Source organism: Epinephelus lanceolatus, chromosome 9, assembly GCF_041903045.1.
Source record: "Epinephelus lanceolatus isolate andai-2023 chromosome 9, ASM4190304v1, whole genome shotgun sequence".
In the NCBI taxonomy this organism is placed as follows: domain Eukaryota; kingdom Metazoa; phylum Chordata; class Actinopteri; order Perciformes; family Serranidae; genus Epinephelus; species Epinephelus lanceolatus.
In genome coordinates this window covers 18,696,910-18,714,333 of record NC_135742.1, presented here as the reverse complement: position 1 = coordinate 18,714,333, position 17,424 = coordinate 18,696,910, and the positions used below count along the sequence as shown (strand labels likewise).

Here is a 17,424-nt window from a genome sequence, read left to right as displayed (position 1 = left end):
CAGCAAGAGGACATATGGTAGTATAGACACTATTAGTCACACAGCAGCTGTTGTATCTGTCAAAACACATATGCTACCTTGAGAATCTATAACGTGCTGTCTGTATAGCCATATACAGTATTTTCCTATCCTTCACGGATCATTTGGCTACATTAGCTCACATCCAATTACTTGAAACATGACAAATAGGTGCCATTAAAACATCATAAAAACCAGATACTAATTAAGTCTTCTCTGTCCCCACCAAACCTTAAAATAAACGAATTGCCAATCATACAGAAGATTATGTATAGTAATGAGTACAGCTGTGCCACGCTGGCAACACAGACACAGTGGGGACTGTTTAGTTTTTTGGCAACAGCAGAGCACTATGCCTTCACATCACCCTCATGGTGAAGTACTCCAAATTGCCAAAACACTTTGGCCTGGATCATTGAGGCTGTTGGCGGGTGAACTTTCTTCTTTTTTTGTTTCCGTAGAAAATAAATAGCATCACTGAATAACAGGCACCAGTGGGCAGATGCTGATGATTGTATGTCATAATAAAACAGTTGTCTCATTTGTTTCTTGTCTGCCCCAGTTTCATTCCTGCTCGAACAAAGGCCTGTAATGCTGCGTTCGAAGATAAGAGGAAGGGATGTGATATGAGACACACTTTTGAAAGTAATCAGACACGAACTCCACTAAGAACACATGGCTGCCGCTGAATAAACTCTCTTGGTATTTATTCTTGACAAACCTTACGCCGAATGTGTGCACACAAACACAAGAAACAGCAAAGGATCTGAGGATGTTTACACAATCTGTATCCAAATGGAGGATAGACACAGAACAGCTGAGCTGCAGGCCGCAGGGCCAATAAGAAGTAATGATACCTAATTAAATGGGACAGAGCATGTTCCCGTGCTGGCTTGGCATGGATGAAGTGTGGTGCATCACAGCACGTCACATGATTCAGCAAAATTACAAGCATGAGGTAATGCTGCTTCTGTCTTCCTGTCGGTTTTTGATTAAATTTACTGTGTGATGGTTTGCATGTGTCCTGGCATCCTTGGGAGCAGTGGTCAGTGCTGATAATATGCCACGCCTCATTGGATGCTAAGGTCCAATGAGCCTCTGAAAAGCCATCATTGCACATGCAAACCTTACACACACCATGTATCTATACTTCAGCTGCAGGAGAGAGATGGAGAGAGGAGGATAAAGAGAGGGGGGAGCAGGAATGATGAAAAAATGGAAGAAAATGAAGAATGAAAGCGCTGTGTGGAGGTGTGATAATCACTAGGCAGCAGATATGGAATTAACTGGCTGCTAATAAGCCATTCCTTCAGTCAGATCAGCGGTGGGCTTTACAACCAGCATTTCCAATTTGAATGGAGTTTGAGGAGACCTGCGCACTGATTGGCTAAAGGTCCAACTGCTCATTTTCTATGGGATGCGCTGTGATCATCTGAGTGCAGACTGAACCCATCCCACTCTCTGTCTCTTATCCTCCGTGGCCACCACCCCAGTACAAACGCCAGAAGTCCTACACCAAACAGAGCAGCGTGGCTCACCTGTCAAATTCTGACCCTTTAGAGTGGCTCTTTTTCTTTTCCCCAGGCTCTCTCATCTTTTGGAATATAAGATGGAAAAGCCATAAATCATCTAGGTATTATTTATAACCGATAGACAGCAGAGAATCACAAAATGAATTGCTCTATATATTTGCCATGTGCCATGTAACAGTTCAGCTTCTCGCGTTGCGCAACAGGTCTTACCCTTTTTTCTAATGAGGGACAAAGCCATATTTTAGGTTGTAGGAGGTGCACAGGGTACAAAGTAAAACATCAAAGTTTGTAAAGCAGCAAAATATCCTAAATGCTGAAACTCAAAGCCTATTTATTTATTTATTTATTTCCCATCTACTGGTACATGCAAATTACGCGCGGATACAAAGATATGGAGATACCCATCACCTGATTACACCAGGGCAACAAAAAAGAAACACCTACCGGGAATAGCCAGGTTGGTGAGCGGAATAGTGTGCATGCTCTGCGGTAAACTTGCCATCCAGTCTGCAAACCGCATGTCGCTTCTCCCGTGAGACGAAGCCATGCTGCCGCCGTGCACAACACTCCGTTCTCCCGGACCGGTGCCTGCGCCAACCTGGAGTGCGCTCTCTCTCTCTCTCTCTCTCTCTTTCTCTCCACACACACCCAAACACACTCAAACACACACACACACTCTCCCTGCCTCTCTCTTTATTCTCTCTCTCTTAAACACGCATACACCAGCGCGACAGAGAGCCAGTCCCCCCCCCCCCCCCCCCCCTCCCCCCCGCGAGCAGCAGGCTACACACATCGGCGCATGGCACAATTATGAAAATGCATTGTGTTGGATCGATTCAAATATGGCAACAGCTTTCCAATAATACACCGCAGCACCACTGTAATGAGTGCATGTTTCAGTTTTACAGTGACCTAATCTGACATCGATAGTAGCTTTCAGCATTATTCTCAAAACGAGGCAAGGATAGGATACCCAAAATCCACGCCTTTTCTCACAAGGGTTCACAGAATGGCGGTCAGAGACCCACCAGTGTCTGCATGTGAAACCTGTTGTGGAACAGTGTGGAAATGGGTGTATGCTAATTTTGTAGTATGAAGTTATGATTTTTTTTTTTTATGATACACTATTTTGAGCATTTCAACCACTAATATTACTAATAATAAAGATTTCAAATATGATCCCACTAGCCTGCTTAAGGAGCAGTAATGATTGTAGCTAAATATGCACATATCCTTGAAGTGACAGAGGTGTGCAGTATTAATGAAGTGCATCATCTAATTTCTCGCATGCAAAGTACTGGGGCTGAAATTAAATGTTAGCTCCAAATACTGGGGTTGAATTCTAATTCCCAATTGACCTAGAAGCACGTCTGAGGTCACGCATTTGGATGACAGAGTCCCATGTGGCAGTGATTCATTAGCACTGCAATTAATATGACAGTGACAATGAATAACTGACATATTCACTGTGGCTGATGATCAGCTAGCTGGGCACCTTAGAATGAGTCATTCAACAAACTAGGCCACAACGGCATAAAGATGGAGAATATACCAAAAATTGCATATTTATAGAGGTTTGCATCACAGTGTTTGGCTGAATGTTACATTTTTTGTCCCCCATGGGAGGCTTTTCAGACTTGTGTTCAGTGCAAACTGGGTGACCGTTTTAGGGTCTGCCAAGCTTTGGTTTTTGGTCAGTTTCCAACTTGGTTGTGTTTCTGCATTCATGTTTGAGGACTGACATAGAGGAAGGGTCGATCTTTAAAAAAACACTGGAGACAATGAAAATCAATACTGACACAGAACCACCCTGCCTAATCAGAAATTACCGACATATAGAGACTGTCAGATAATATGCTTTGCCTGGATATAGACCGAATATCACTATTTAATCATCCATTGATTCCATTTGTTCCTGGTTGGAGGCTACATCCATAAGTGATCAGCATTGTCAATACAAAAGGAACAATAGCCACACTCATACACACATATATGTGGTTTGGTGTGGCGTCTGCAGTGATGTGGGAGCTGTCGCAGCAAAGCTTTCAATTTACTGGTCCATCTACGTCCCAACCCTCACCTAGGGTCGTGAGCTTTGGGTAGTGACCAAAAAAATTAAGCTGCGGATACAAGCAGCCGAAATGAGTTGTCTGCAGAGGGGAGCTCGGCTCAGCCTTAGAGATAGGGTGAGGAGCTCGTACATCTGGAGGGAGCTCGGAGTAGAGCCGCTGCTCCTTCGTGTCGAAAGGGGCCAGTTAAGGTGGTTCGGCCATCTGGGCAGGATGCATCTGTGAAGAATGCATCTGTGACGCCTCCTGTTAGAGATGTTTCGGACACGTCCAACTGATAGGAGGCCCCAAGGCAGACCCAGAACACACTGGAGTGCTTATTGTCTGGCCTGGGAACGCCTCAAGATCCCCCAGAAGACGTCTGGAGTACTCTGCTCAGCCTGCTGCTCCTGCGACCTGGCCCTGGGTCAGCGGTTGAAAATGGATGGATGGATGGATGACCATACTCTGGAGAAATGGGTGCTTTAAATAAGGAGGCCAAAATAGAGTTCCAGCATATGTTCCATCTTAAAATTCCAGACTTTTCCAAACTCAAATTTCCAGACTTCTTGGTTGATTTTTCAGACCATTTTGACACCTATGTACAAATAGCTAGATCCTTATCACGTAAATAAATGGTTTTAAAATCCAACTGTAAACATGTACGTTGCATTCTGATTATGCATGCTATTATGTTGCTAAATAATTGCCTATAGATTGTAGCCAGGTACCTTAGCTCACTGTTCAGTCCATACTCCTATGCAGAAAGTTGGACAACGTTCCACCATCAAACATCTCCGCCCAAAGACAAAGTAAACTACCCGGTGCTACCTATGCTTGTATTATTTTCCCTTTATGTACTGAATAAATAGGGGTGTTCCCAACTAAGAATTCTAGTCGAATCTAATCATGTTTTTCTCTTTTGCTCCTTGATTCATAGTGTTTGTTTGATTCACATTGCTCACTGCATGGTGGTGCACTTGTTAGCATTGTCGCCTCACAGTCAGTGGGTTCCTGGTTTGAACGCTAGGTGGGGGATTTGATCCCTGGGGTGGGGGATCCCTTCTGTGTAGAGTTTGTATGTTCTCCCCATGTCAGCGTGGGTTATCTCTGGGTACTCCGGCTTCCTCCCACAGTCCAAAGACATGCAGGTTAATTGGTGACTCTAAATTGTCCGTAGGTGTGAATGTGAACGTGAATGGTTGTCTGTCTCTATGTGTCAGTCCTGTGATAGTCTGGTGACCTGTCCAGGGTGTACCCTGCCTCTCGCCCAGTGTCAGCTGGGATAGGCTCCAGCAACCCATGACCCCTAATAGGATGAGTGGTCACGGAAAATTAATGAATGATTCATACTGTCAATAGTGACACTGAAAAACAAAAATACTTTTAGAAAAAACAGTAGGAGCAATAGTGTTAAGACAAACACTTTTTCTATTCTCTCTTTTCTTTTTTCTCCATACTTGTCCAGATCTGGGCATTATTGAAATAAAATTCCAGTATTTTTTCCATTCTGCACAGGAACCCTGCCAAAAGCAAAAGTGCACCCAGAACTGTGCCCACGATGGCTAAATAAACATTCCAGAATAGCCACCACTTAGAGTAGGTATCATTCAATGCTAACCACTCAATCAGCTGATTTTATGGACTTACATTTTACATGTATTGCACAACTAATGTTCAAACCTATTTGTTTAAAAGCCTGCCATGTTTTTTCTTTCAAATTCATTTTAATTGCACTTCAGTACCAGCTTGAGAAATAGGTTACTAAATGTAGGCTTATAGGGTACCACTCCAGTTTGACTCATGAAGAGATGTGCTGGATTAACATCAACAGCCAGTGGCAAAAGCCCCTGTCACTTTCTTCCATTTTTCTGCTTGATGATCCAATCCAGTTGATCTCCTTGAACCCAAAAGCCCGCTGGCTGAATTCTCCAGTTATGTAACCGCCCTCAGGTAATGGCAGCGTCTCTCTACTCGAGTGGAGAAATCACATCAAGAATGTCAATGCAAGTGCACCCTCCATATATAGAAAGCTCTAACCTGTAGAGTGTCAGAAGCCATTTGCTTTCAAGCATTGTGCGACTTGATGAATAATTTGAACACACAGGCACAACTACTGTTGGTTTTTAAGATAGTTTCTATCCAGAAATCAGCAGATTTAAAAAAAGGAAACAATACAATTCCACTCAGCACATAAGGTTGTATTTTATTGTATAAACAAAGACAAGAGGACAGCCTGTGTAAAAAATGTTAAGGCTTCATATTTTCTGGCTAAAATGTATGGTATGCGCACTAACTCTGAAATGCATGAACCTGAGGAAAAAAAAAAAAGATAGTTCACAAAACAGTTTGATAGTGTGGCATTGGTTATTATTACAAACATGTTTCAGCCACTCTTACTGCTGCATCTTTATTTTTTTTGCATTTATATTTTCCAGAATAAAATATATCTCACAACAGATGTAAGGACATTTTTGTTACTTGGCGTGACACAAGTTTACACAACTGCAGTAAAAACCGTTTCCCTTCTTTGCTGAAAAAGCATAACCTGACCTGAGCACACATTTGTTGTCTAAATTCATCACAATTCAGCTCTCTATGTCCTGATACATTAAACTGTTGATCTATGATAAATATGATTCAAGTAATTGTGTATTTTTTGTTCATTGTACAAGTCGCAGAGAACATATAATGAATATTTCCATTTTTTTTTCCTTTTCAGATGGATTATTTGGTTAAAGCTGCACATATCGGTAAAAATTAATAAATTAATGGTGAAATAGGCAACAATGTAATGTTCCCTAACTGTCTGCCCGATCAGATCCCAAACAAGAACCATGCATGTGGCTCCGGTGAATCTCATTCAGTTCATATAGTGAAGACTAAATCCTTGTGATATTGATCGATTACAAGGGAAATGAACCATTCACTTGTGTAAGCATATCTGAACTGTCTCAGGCTGCTAAATCGCCGGTCGTTTACCACAGAGAAATGATGCGAGCGTCACACAAACCAAAAACATTTGTCAGATCCAATGCGTGCTCCTCTAGATTTGCTGCATGGACCTCAGGTTGGGAGACACCTAGAAGACACGGAAAGATCACAGAGATGTCTCATGGTTACCATACTTGAAGTTCGGAGATTAAATGTAGTGCTAGTAGCCACACTGTTTAGTTACTTACCTCGAAATCGGTGCCAGTGCATGCTTTGATATCCTCAGGAGTGAGTCCCTCCCATACTTCTATCAGAGTCAGGCCTTTTGTCTTATCCACATCAAACACAGCCTGGCGAACAGAAACAAGGCGGAAAGAAAGGGAGAAGGGGCAAGAAAAAAAAAAGGATGAGATGTTAAGACAGTCAGGTTGGGTGACTTCCTTCATAGATGGGTCTGAACAAGAGGTGGATGTAGCCACTGTGATGTCACCCATTGGTTTGTGGACTACCGTTTTCGGGCCTTGAGTTTGGCATTTTGACTGACGCTAACTTGATTTTTTGGAGCCAGAGGTGGCCATATTTGGCCACAGCACAAACTTGCCAATCATAAGGTAGCCTCGTCCTAAAGCATACCCTACCTTATCATCTTTTTTACACTTAATGGGACCAGAATTTACAAAACGAACATCATGGCGTATTAAAGAAGACTTAAACCTAATGAATGAGACCATAAACTAATTGTATACAGTCAGTTGTCTTTGCAACCAGTGGAGTCGCTCCCTGCTGGCCATTAGAAAGAATGCAGGTTTAAAGCACTTCTGAATTGGGTTCACTTTTCAGAACCCTTGGTTTGAACCCTGTGATTTGTTGTCACTGGGGTCACAGACAAGGATGCTGGGGCCTCAATTATCACAGTGACCTAAAAGAGATGACAACCTGACCCCCCAAAAATATATAAATATTAGTGGGGGGCAGAGCACCACTTCAGTGTCGTCCACAGATGAAAAAATAACTGCAATTATTGACAACAGGCCTCAGAGAGTGGTCCTCAACTCTCTGAGGTTGGACCACTACAAAGTGGAGTGCAATTAGGATTTAATTGTGGCACCACTTTTAACAGTTGAAACATAAAAGAAGAATCAGTTCAATGAAGAAGAATGGAGCTGAAGAGTGAAATTTCATTAATGCAGAATGATTCAAGTTAAATGTCATTAACAGATCTGTTGGATCCACAAGAGTTATACTGGAGATCTGCACGTGTTGCTGCAGTTGCTCTCTGATGTAGCACAAGAGAAGAGGGGCGAGATACTTACAAGCACTGCAAGCATCAAGGAGGAAGTAAGGGAGCTCAGTGTTTATCAAATGCCACCGTTAACAGTATTTCCTTGTTCTAGCAATAATTTATCACGCTAAAATTCCTACAACCTACGCCCAAATTTACGTTAACCGCTGCTAAAACACTGGCTTATTTCTTGGTGCAGGAACATTAGTAGAGGGTGAAGCATCTCTTCAGCTACCACAGCTGACATTCATCAATCACTTCTGCTGAAATGGTTTAAAATTGCATTGCGAGTCTCTGTTTACCTGCGACCACACTTCTACAACAGCACTACAGCCAGCAGTTTGTGCATATGCACAGTGAGGAGTTGTTCTAAATATAGACACACATTCACAAGCACAAATTGCTAAACTGTATCCCGAGCTTACAGCTGAGCTTGCATGTCGTTTAGGCACAAAATGTGTGCATGATTCATAAATGAGGCCCCTGGAGTTTTCAGCATCCCTAAGAATAATGAAATGCTGTTTATGGCCAAAGGCGTCGCCCCTGTAGGAGAGACAGGAATGTGCTTTCCAACTTTTACTACCACAAAGATTTCTCCCAAACTGTCATTTACACTGATGGCTGAAGGACCATAATTACTTACAAAGAAATACTGATGCTCTGTTTTCAACAATTCATTACACTGTTTGTAGAGTACCTTCATGCAACAGACATGTCATTAACCTTTTAGGAGCCAAAATAATTCTTGTTATCCTATGGGTCATTTCTGTGTGTATATCAGAGTGATACGGTCTGTTCTGTTGAATCTGTCTGGTCTCAAATGCATTTTGGAGTTGGCGTCTCTTGTTGGATTCATGTACCAGTACTGAATAACGATCACTTTATGTTGGCACATTTCTGATAATTTACTGGTTGCTGCAAGATTGGGATAGATCTTACAGTAGAGAGCAGACAGCAATCTGTTGATTTTTCCAGGTACCTATTGGAAGTTATTCCCCTCCTCCATCAGAAAGTTGGATAATTGCTTTTATCTTAAGATTGCCATGGGCTGGGCTCACCCTTAGATATACTGTAAGGAGCTCAGACATCCAGAGGGAGCTCGTGTAGAGCCACTGCTCCTTTGTTTTGAAAGGAGCCAGTTGAGGTGGTTCGGACATCTGATCAGCATTCCTCCCGAGTGCCTCTTGTTAGAGGTTCAACTGGAAGGAGGCCCTGGGGTAGACCCAGAACACGCTGGAGGAATATATATTTCATCTGGCAAGGGAACGCCTTGGGATCCCACAAGGAGAAGCTGGAAAATGTTGCTGGGGAGAGGGATGTTTGGAATACCTTGCTAAGCCTGCTGCCAGCATGAACCGGATCAGCAGATAATGGATGGATGAATGAACGGAGGATTGCCATGGTTATCTTTAAACTGATAATATCATCAGATTCAATTTGAAATACCAACTTTGACTGACTGCTGCTTCTCTACACAGGTCTGATATGAAGTTAAGTAGGTGTACATACAGTACAGCTTATGTAATGCCCATTTAAAACTAAATCTGGATCGATATCATTATACCTTTTGATGCAAAAAATACTTGGTGAGGACAGGCAATGCACACTCAGCTGAGCTGGTCTCTGTTGCCTCTCTCAGCAGGGACTGACGGGCTAAGCCACAGACACATCCAGGCAAAGCCTGTCAAGACTCTCAGCTCATTAGAACCACACACACACAGCGACGGGACAGGAGGCAGATATCTCACTCCAATATAGCGAGACAGATGGAATGTCACAAGGAGCAGGGGTCTATGGGTAACACAGATACTGACATGATTGTCTAATCATGACACATGTTGCACGTGATTAAGGAAAATTAAAGATTCGTTAAAATGTGCAAGAAGTGGTTGACAGAGGTGCAGATACTGCAGGTGCAATATGATGTCAAGGTGAGCTTATAGTTTAACGTACTCTGTTGTGTAATGCACAGGACCTTGACACAAAATGGTCTGGGTAAGTAAATCTTAAAGCAACCATCGACTGACCTAGTTTCTGATATCCACACTTTACTACTGAAAAACAAACTGTGCCTCCGCTCGCGAAGCAGCCTTTTTGTTGTGAAGCTGTTGAGTCACCTTTCTTCACAGTCTTCAGAGTCACCACCACCATTAACCAGATTGATGCAAGTTAGTCATTAAGAAGCTGCTAGTCTACCCCATGTGTTGTCTGGCGAGAAGTGGGCTGAATGTCACGAAACAATAACAACAAGCCATTCAGCCCACTTCATGCTTTAGACAAAGAGACAGGAGTAAAAATCAACATTTTACCCTCCCAACAACGAAACTTCAAAAGCTCCTCCGCTACCCTGTCAATGCATTACAGCAATTACAAGAAGCAGATTTTGAGATGTGTTCAGACAAAAAGTCTCAATAGGACAATAAAAGCATTTCAGTTTGGTTGCTGGAGTAATAATTGCTGTCATTGCCCCTGCTGTCATTATGGAAAGTGCCACAGGTAATGCTTTTCTGGGCCCGTTATGATGATTGAATAATTCAGGAGTTGTTCTGCTTCATCTGTGAATGAATGGGCAATTTATTTTTTAAAAACTTAATCCCCTAATTAACTGCTGAGGGGAGAAAATACTGAAAAACTTATGTAGACCATTGTCATGGCAGCAACTCAAGCACCAGGGGCCACAGAGCTGATTCACTCACACTGCACAGAAGATGAACAAAAAAATGATCCCAATCCATCATTTCAATGACAATGCTGCAAGCTTGTAAACAGGAGAACTGTGGTTAAGAGTAAAAGAAATGACGGCAGAGTGCATAAAATGGTCCGAGCCATATAGGAAAGCAGCAGAGACGCCGCCGGAGGCAACAGGTTTCCCATCACTATTTAGGACAGCACTTGAATTACAATCCCTCCTGGCCGTCAAGAGCCAAGGAGGATGCTGTGTTTGTGAGACTATACTGTGTGTGAGCATCTGTGCATGTGTCTGTGTGGAGGGAAAAGAGTATTTTTTTTGGCAGGTTTGGATGGCCCCAGTTTCTGCTCTCATTTTAGAAACAAATTGGAGCAGAGATTTTAATCGTGTAAGATAGTAAACAGTGCAAAAATGAATTTAGTATAACCATTATCTGGTTTATTAAAGACACTGTTTGCCACCAGGTTTTTAGTATCTCATTTTCTACCGCTGGGAGTTTCCTCCAGTGATCACCACAATAATAATTTCCTCACATCCAACAAGTCATTTTATACACAGTGTTGTTGGCTATGAAGAGCAAGAGGCTCAAATGTTATGCAGCTGTGTTTTATTCAGCTGTCTGTAAGTTGCTAAATAAAAAGGTGCCATTTGACTTGAGACATTAAGCCCTGATTGGTTTTGTGTCCACATCTTGAATTCATTTTTATTTTACCACAACTTCCTGTGAGATCATTAACAATTGTACGTGATAAGAACGTCTGGCAATATCCTCATTGAAGTTTCAGCATAAGGCCTTATAGATTTGAAAATGGTTCCTTTACTGATCAATGTTTACCGGCAATCATGGATAATTGTTTTTCTCTTCATTATTGTCAGAGAAACATGGTGGCAGAGGATACTATTGCTCTACACTCATTACTGGTTAAATCATACCCCAAGGACTCCAAAAATCTGTCACAGGCAAGGTGAATCACACTGGCAATATAAGAAGAAAATATTTCCTCTCCTGAAAGTGGCTCATTGTGTGTCCGTTTTTCAAGTTTGAAGGCCAACGCTTTCTTTCATATCTGATCTTGCTTTTTAAACATTAACTGAAAAGGAGGCAAAGACCAAATGTTATTAAATTTCAAAACTGTAAATTTACTGTATATATTGCTTGGAACCACATAAAATATTAAATACAGTAAAATCTTCAAGTGTGCTTGAGATTTAAAGGGACAGTTCACCCCCCAAATCAAAAATATATTCTACATGAAACTGCTCACAACAAAGTCTGTGGATTATCTTGAGTAATCAGGTCATGATTTCTGGAAAGAGACATTACTATTGAGTTTTTATATGTATTTGTGGTGCTTTGAGCACAACAAACCAAGTGTCATCTAGTTCCATTGCATAAAGAAGGCAGACATACTCACGACTGTTATCTCCAACACTCGGAAACTCACACCATAACAATCTTGATTAATAAATAGTACTACTGATGAGGCGATAAAGGATAACTTTGCCATTTTTCAACATTAACTTCATCTAAACAAATCTGAGGTACAGTTTGACATAACAGAACATGTTTTTATAGTGCTCTCTGTGTTTCTGGGTGCTTCTTCAAAACCTGCTGTTCTTCCGCAAACCAGTGACGTCAGTGGTGCTCCGAAGAATTTGAGCGTAGCGTTAATTCAGGCAGGACATGATGTCAAGCTCAGCTCACATCCCAGCTACATCTCAAACCTCAGCTGATCTCAAACAGCCCAATCAACTGATCGAGCAGCTGATTGATGGAAGGGAGTCAGCTGATATATCACATGATTGCTTTCTATGCAACCAGTTGGCACATCTCTTTCAGGGCGCCCTATTTAAACTGTGGCCCGCAGACTGTTGCTGCTTCCTCTGCAAGCTGCTTTGCAACCCACCTCCACCCCAGCTCCTCCTTTTCATGCTGTGTCTGACTTATCAGTTTCATTTCTGTTTGTCTTTGCTGCTGCTCTCCCTGCCTTAGGCTTTCCATGAAGGCACATGGAAGGGGAGGGAGGTTTGCCCTCTCTGCCTTAAGGCTTTCCATGCAGGCACGCAGAAGGGCAGGGAGGTTCGCTCTCTACTTTAGGCTTTACGTGTAGGTGCATGAAAGGTCAGATAGGTTTACCCTCTACCTTAAAAGGCTTTCCATGTAGGCACGCAGAAGGGCAGAGAGGTGTGCTCTCTCCGCCTTAGGCTTTCCACGTATGGGGTGTGGGAGAGGCTTTCTGCATACGCTTGAGGAAAGGCAGAGAGGCCCCAGAACATAGCCATACCGACAAACATAATACTGCAAATGAAAATAGTTTTCTTTGACTAAGGTGTTCCTGACTGAACTAGATGCTTTTCGGCTTGTATTTGTAGCCTCCACCTCTGGGTATCCAGGGGGTGTGATCTAGATGCTCCAAAAAAACAAATCTTCCCCTTTGTCTCGCACTGCAAACTAGCTGCATGTTCACCAAAATGGCATCATTTATTGTAAGTGCAGAGGATTATGGAGGAGGATACCTTTCACAGTGTATTTGCTGATATGGTTTGATATTCAGGCAGGGCATTTATTTGACCGGCCTGAAGAAACAAAGTGGAAAGTGGCCAAGGCTGCAGCCGAGCCGTACAAGAGGGATCGCCGGTAGGGGGCCATCCAGAATTTTAGCTGCTGAGATCAAACAGTGACTGGTGGTGCCTTGGTCAAATTGTAACCTGATGCAAACAGAAACTGAATTATTCTGCTGCACTGCATTTCAGTGTTTTGTTGGATGTTGTTGCCAACTACAAACCAGAGAGCGCCTGGGTGTGCGTTACACTCCGCATGGGAGTTGTACTCCTCATTTGGGCACAGGTGTGCCAGAGACTATGGTTGGACTATTATACAAATATTTTGACAGTTGGCTGAGTACATAACTGTACAAAACTGTCATTTTATTTTGACTGAGAGCCGCTGCTCCATTGTAAGCTGAGGGTCAGCAGGGAAATACAGTGTGTAGAGCCAGCATTTCACATTTTCGAACAGTGAACTAACCAAGCGTGGGTTTTATTTTGTTTCTGTCGACTTTGAATGAAGTGCTTTCATCAGTGGCCGGTTGTTTGGCGAACTGCAGCCAGTTGGAAAATCACTGGGGACCTTCTTCTGGATCGTGAAGATAAACTGGAAAACACAACCAAAGCCAGCAGGGCCGAGAGGGAAGATGATCACTGAGTGTGTGTTTTTGTCACCTAATGCTGTTTTGGCCAACAAAGTAATAGCTTTGCCTGCGGGGGTGATACACAGCTTTCAGGCACTTTAGAATAAGGCATGTTTGTCGTTGATAACACCTTAGTTTTATTGAATTTATGTTGTTTTTCCAGTGCTGTTGATAACACCGGCGTAACTGAATGTATGTTTTTTTCCCCCCAGTTTAGTTAGTAAGTTATTTCAGATGCCTTCACTTTTTGTAAAGTAAGCCATGCCTGAAACACCCACCTTCACATGCTGTCCAGATTTGGGGAGTATTTGGGGCTTGAGCATCAGCAGTGCAGGCGCAATGCATCCTGGTGCATGTAGGCACTGCAATAACAGCTGTGTAAGAAGAAAAACTCAGCTTCTCTGTCAGTACAGCACACACTGAGGAATTTACTGCTTCAGCTGACTGTATTTACCACAGACACTGACTTGATATCCATTTAAAATGTTGCAAATTTCTCCTTTAAACATTCACTCTTTCATTCATTTTTCATAACTGCTTATCCTGCTGGGGGCACGGGGGGCTGGAGCCATTGGGGGAAAGGTTGGGTACACCCTGGACAGGTCGCCAGACTACTACAGGGCTGACACATAGAGACAGACCACCATTCAAGCTCACATTCAAGTCACATATAAGGTTCATTACTTGTTGCTCAACCTAATTTGAATAATGCTCTCCATTTTGGACTAACTCAAAACACTTGCATACGTCATGCCAGAGCTTTCCTTTAAGTCTTCTACATCTCTTCCTGCTACTATCCCCAACTTTATTCCTCTCTTCTGACTCATCACTAAGATTTCTTAAAGGAAAGAAGTTAATAAATTCAGATGGTTGACAGTGACAGCACGGTACGGGAAGACCTCCTGTGGGTCAATCACAGTGTGCACATTGTTTGTTGATCAACCCTGACCAATCAATAATGCATAACATATTCATTTAATGCACTCTGGAGTCTATAAGGGTTCTTACATCATTGTCTCAGTGCCACACCATTTGAACAGCAGTGTGTTTTTCATGCAGTACGTGTAAACTTCTTAAAGAAATGTGTTGAAAAATCTTTTGGGGCCCTTTCTAGGTGCACTACTGTGGTATTGTCATGGAGTTCTTCACTCAGATAGGATATTAGAAGGAAGAGATGTTAAGACATGACGCCTAAGGAAATACAGAATAGGTGTTTGGGATGAGCAAATATCAACTCAGTGAATACAGTATAGACTGAAACTACATGCAATGTGGTCTGCCTTTTTGCCTCCAGTTTCAAAATGACACCGTGTTGTTAAATGTTCCTTCACACAGAGCATTTTCCTGTCTCTTAATATTTGATGTTGTTGTGGAAATTCACATGCGTTTAATAGCAACAAAATGGAGCATTACTATTAGTCATTGACCTGGCTTTCAATTTCGGTTGGCAACAGCAGCACTCCACAAATATGAAAACCATACTTTGACAGCAGAAACAGAAAAACATGTCAATGACAACACCTTTATTGTGCGGTTCGGTATATTGATTTTCAAAACAAGCACTCACAGTGAGACCTGGAGGTAACACAAAGTTGGCCTCTTAACATTGCTGCCAGGTAGCTCCAGAGTATTTTGGCGATATCCGAGAGGGCTGACAAGCTGACTGTCACATGTCAGCGTTTTTCAAAAGCTCAGGCTCCACTGTCAAAACCACAAAGAGAGACTGGCATCGTCAAAGGAAGGGTATTTTCAAATCAGCAACATTTAGGAATGGACAATGCCTGTTTTGTGAGGATGGAAGACCAAATGGAGAGAAATGTATTCATAATGCAACAGGCACAGTATCAAAAGCATAGAGATAGGAATAGAGTCGAGGAGGGATGTAGACGGAAGAAAAGAAGCAAGGAGAGCAGAGGAATAAGAGTAAAATATGTATTGATAGAGATGAAAAAAAAGGCCAAAAAAGGTCACAAATGATACAACGCTGTGTCATGACAAACAACGTAAGAATGTGGGGATGTAATAAAAGATGGGAGTGCTAATGGATACCGAGGGAGAGGGAACAGCAGGAGATGAAATGAGGAAGGTGGCGAGAAGGAGGTGGCGCTGGTGCAAGCAGGGCAGTAGAGAGAGCTTTAACCTTTATAAATATTGACAGAAATCTGCTCGCTGAGAAATGTTGCGCAATCACAACAAAAGCCAGTCGAGCAGAAAAAAACAGGGTGAAAAAAAAAAAAAAAAGCCATGGACACAGTGTCTGACTTTGCCCCTGACAAGTCATGTTTCAGTGAGCGAGCTCTAAAGGCAGTAACCACCGGAGGGTTACAGGGAATTGACCAAAGTACAAGAGGACACAAAAACTGCATCAGCACTAAGCTCTACTAGCTACTGGAACCTCTCTCTGGATGTATTTTTCTTTCTAACCTCCCGACACACCTTTTCTGTACTTCCAAATCAGCATTTATGCCTTTACTTTCATATTCCCTCCACTCCCTCTGCCCTCCATCTTCACCTTTCTTCATTTTTAAACCTTGTACTCATGTCTTTTGTCTGCATATTGCCCGTGTTAAAAGAAAAATCCACCATGAGACAACGTTAAGCACTGTTCTGACAAGATAAGCGTTACCTGTAACTGTGACTGTTGGTCATTAAAACCCCATTTGGCTAGATTTATAATCCCACAGGGACGTGAATGATAAAACAATATCCATGCTCCTGCATAGCTACGCTCATTCTCAGACTTTTTCCCCTCTTCACCATATGTGCTACCAAGTACGACAGCATATTGTAAATGGGGGCTGTATCCGAATGTTTCTGCCATCTTCCGTCACACCACGCAGAACTCAAACTGTGGGGAGCTGATGAAATTCAAAAACAGAAGAGGAACAGAGCTCTTCACGCACAAATGAAGACGATGGAGATTTGCCCTCGGGCTAAGCTCCATAAGCTTTCCAAGGGAGATTGAGCAGTAAGATTTCCGAGAGTAAACCCTGCGGTGCCACTTTTTTAAACATGGCAAACACCACCCCCACCTGCCAGCCTGTACCCAACTCTCAACACTGAGGTGTGTCATCCAAGACTAACTAGCAACATCCAGAACCTTAGAGTCGGCCTGTTCTATCCGCCACTGTGGAGCTTCTAGAGTACCTGGATGACCTCCTCCGTGAAGCCTGAGGGTGCTTGACACTTAAATTTATACCTTGGCGAAAGGTTTCACAGTCCCTCCAGAAATTTCAGGATGTAGCGTTCACAACAGCTAATGCAAATTAAGTTCATCCCTTGGAACTCTGTCCAACTTTACCGCAAATTTGACTATTCAAAAATGGTAAAATCTCATTTCATTGGAGAGCTGCCTGCAGCACACCAGCCCCTCCTTGCCCCGCTTGCTCTGTCTGTTTACCATGAGACTACTGCTGCGCCTGGGACACAGTCACACACAGTGACATGAATACCCTTTCAGAAACCTAATGTTACCCATCCTTTATTAACAGGTTTAATGACTGAGTCAAGCTATTTCAGTGTGCGGTGTACTTCTGGGGACGTTTCGGTCCCCTGATTAAACAGCAGAGTGAGCTATTCTTGCTTTCACGCTGCTCTTGGGTACAGGGTGAGTCTGATTGAGAGGCTTTCTTCTGTCACGCTCAGAGATAACGTTATCTTCTTCCTTCTGATTAGAAGCGGTGAATCTACAGCTCACAGAAACTTAATATGACACAGTCTGTGGCTTTTG

General features: G+C 42.7%; 2 protein-coding genes across 2 annotated transcripts in view; both read right to left on the bottom strand.

Moving 5' to 3' along the window:
* Positions 1–2,325, bottom strand: part of plcxd3 (phosphatidylinositol-specific phospholipase C, X domain containing 3) — a 29,255-nt gene extending 26,930 nt beyond the window's left edge. Inside the window, exon 1 of the mRNA XM_033620585.2 lies at positions 1,995–2,325. Coding sequence (XP_033476476.1) covers positions 1,995–2,097 — 103 coding nt within the window. The 5' untranslated portion in view covers positions 2,098–2,325. The remainder of the gene's footprint in view (positions 1–1,994) is intronic.
* A 3,459-nt stretch (positions 2,326–5,784) lies between these two features.
* oxct1a (3-oxoacid CoA transferase 1a) overlaps positions 5,785–17,424 on the bottom strand; it is a 62,021-nt gene continuing 50,381 nt past the window's right edge. Inside the window, exons 16-17 of the mRNA XM_033619347.2 lie at positions 6,781–6,882; positions 5,785–6,680 (exon numbers count right to left, since the gene is read on the bottom strand). Of these exons, the coding sequence (XP_033475238.1) occupies positions 6,645–6,680; positions 6,781–6,882 (138 nt within the window). The 3' untranslated portion in view covers positions 5,785–6,644. The remainder of the gene's footprint in view (positions 6,681–6,780; positions 6,883–17,424) is intronic.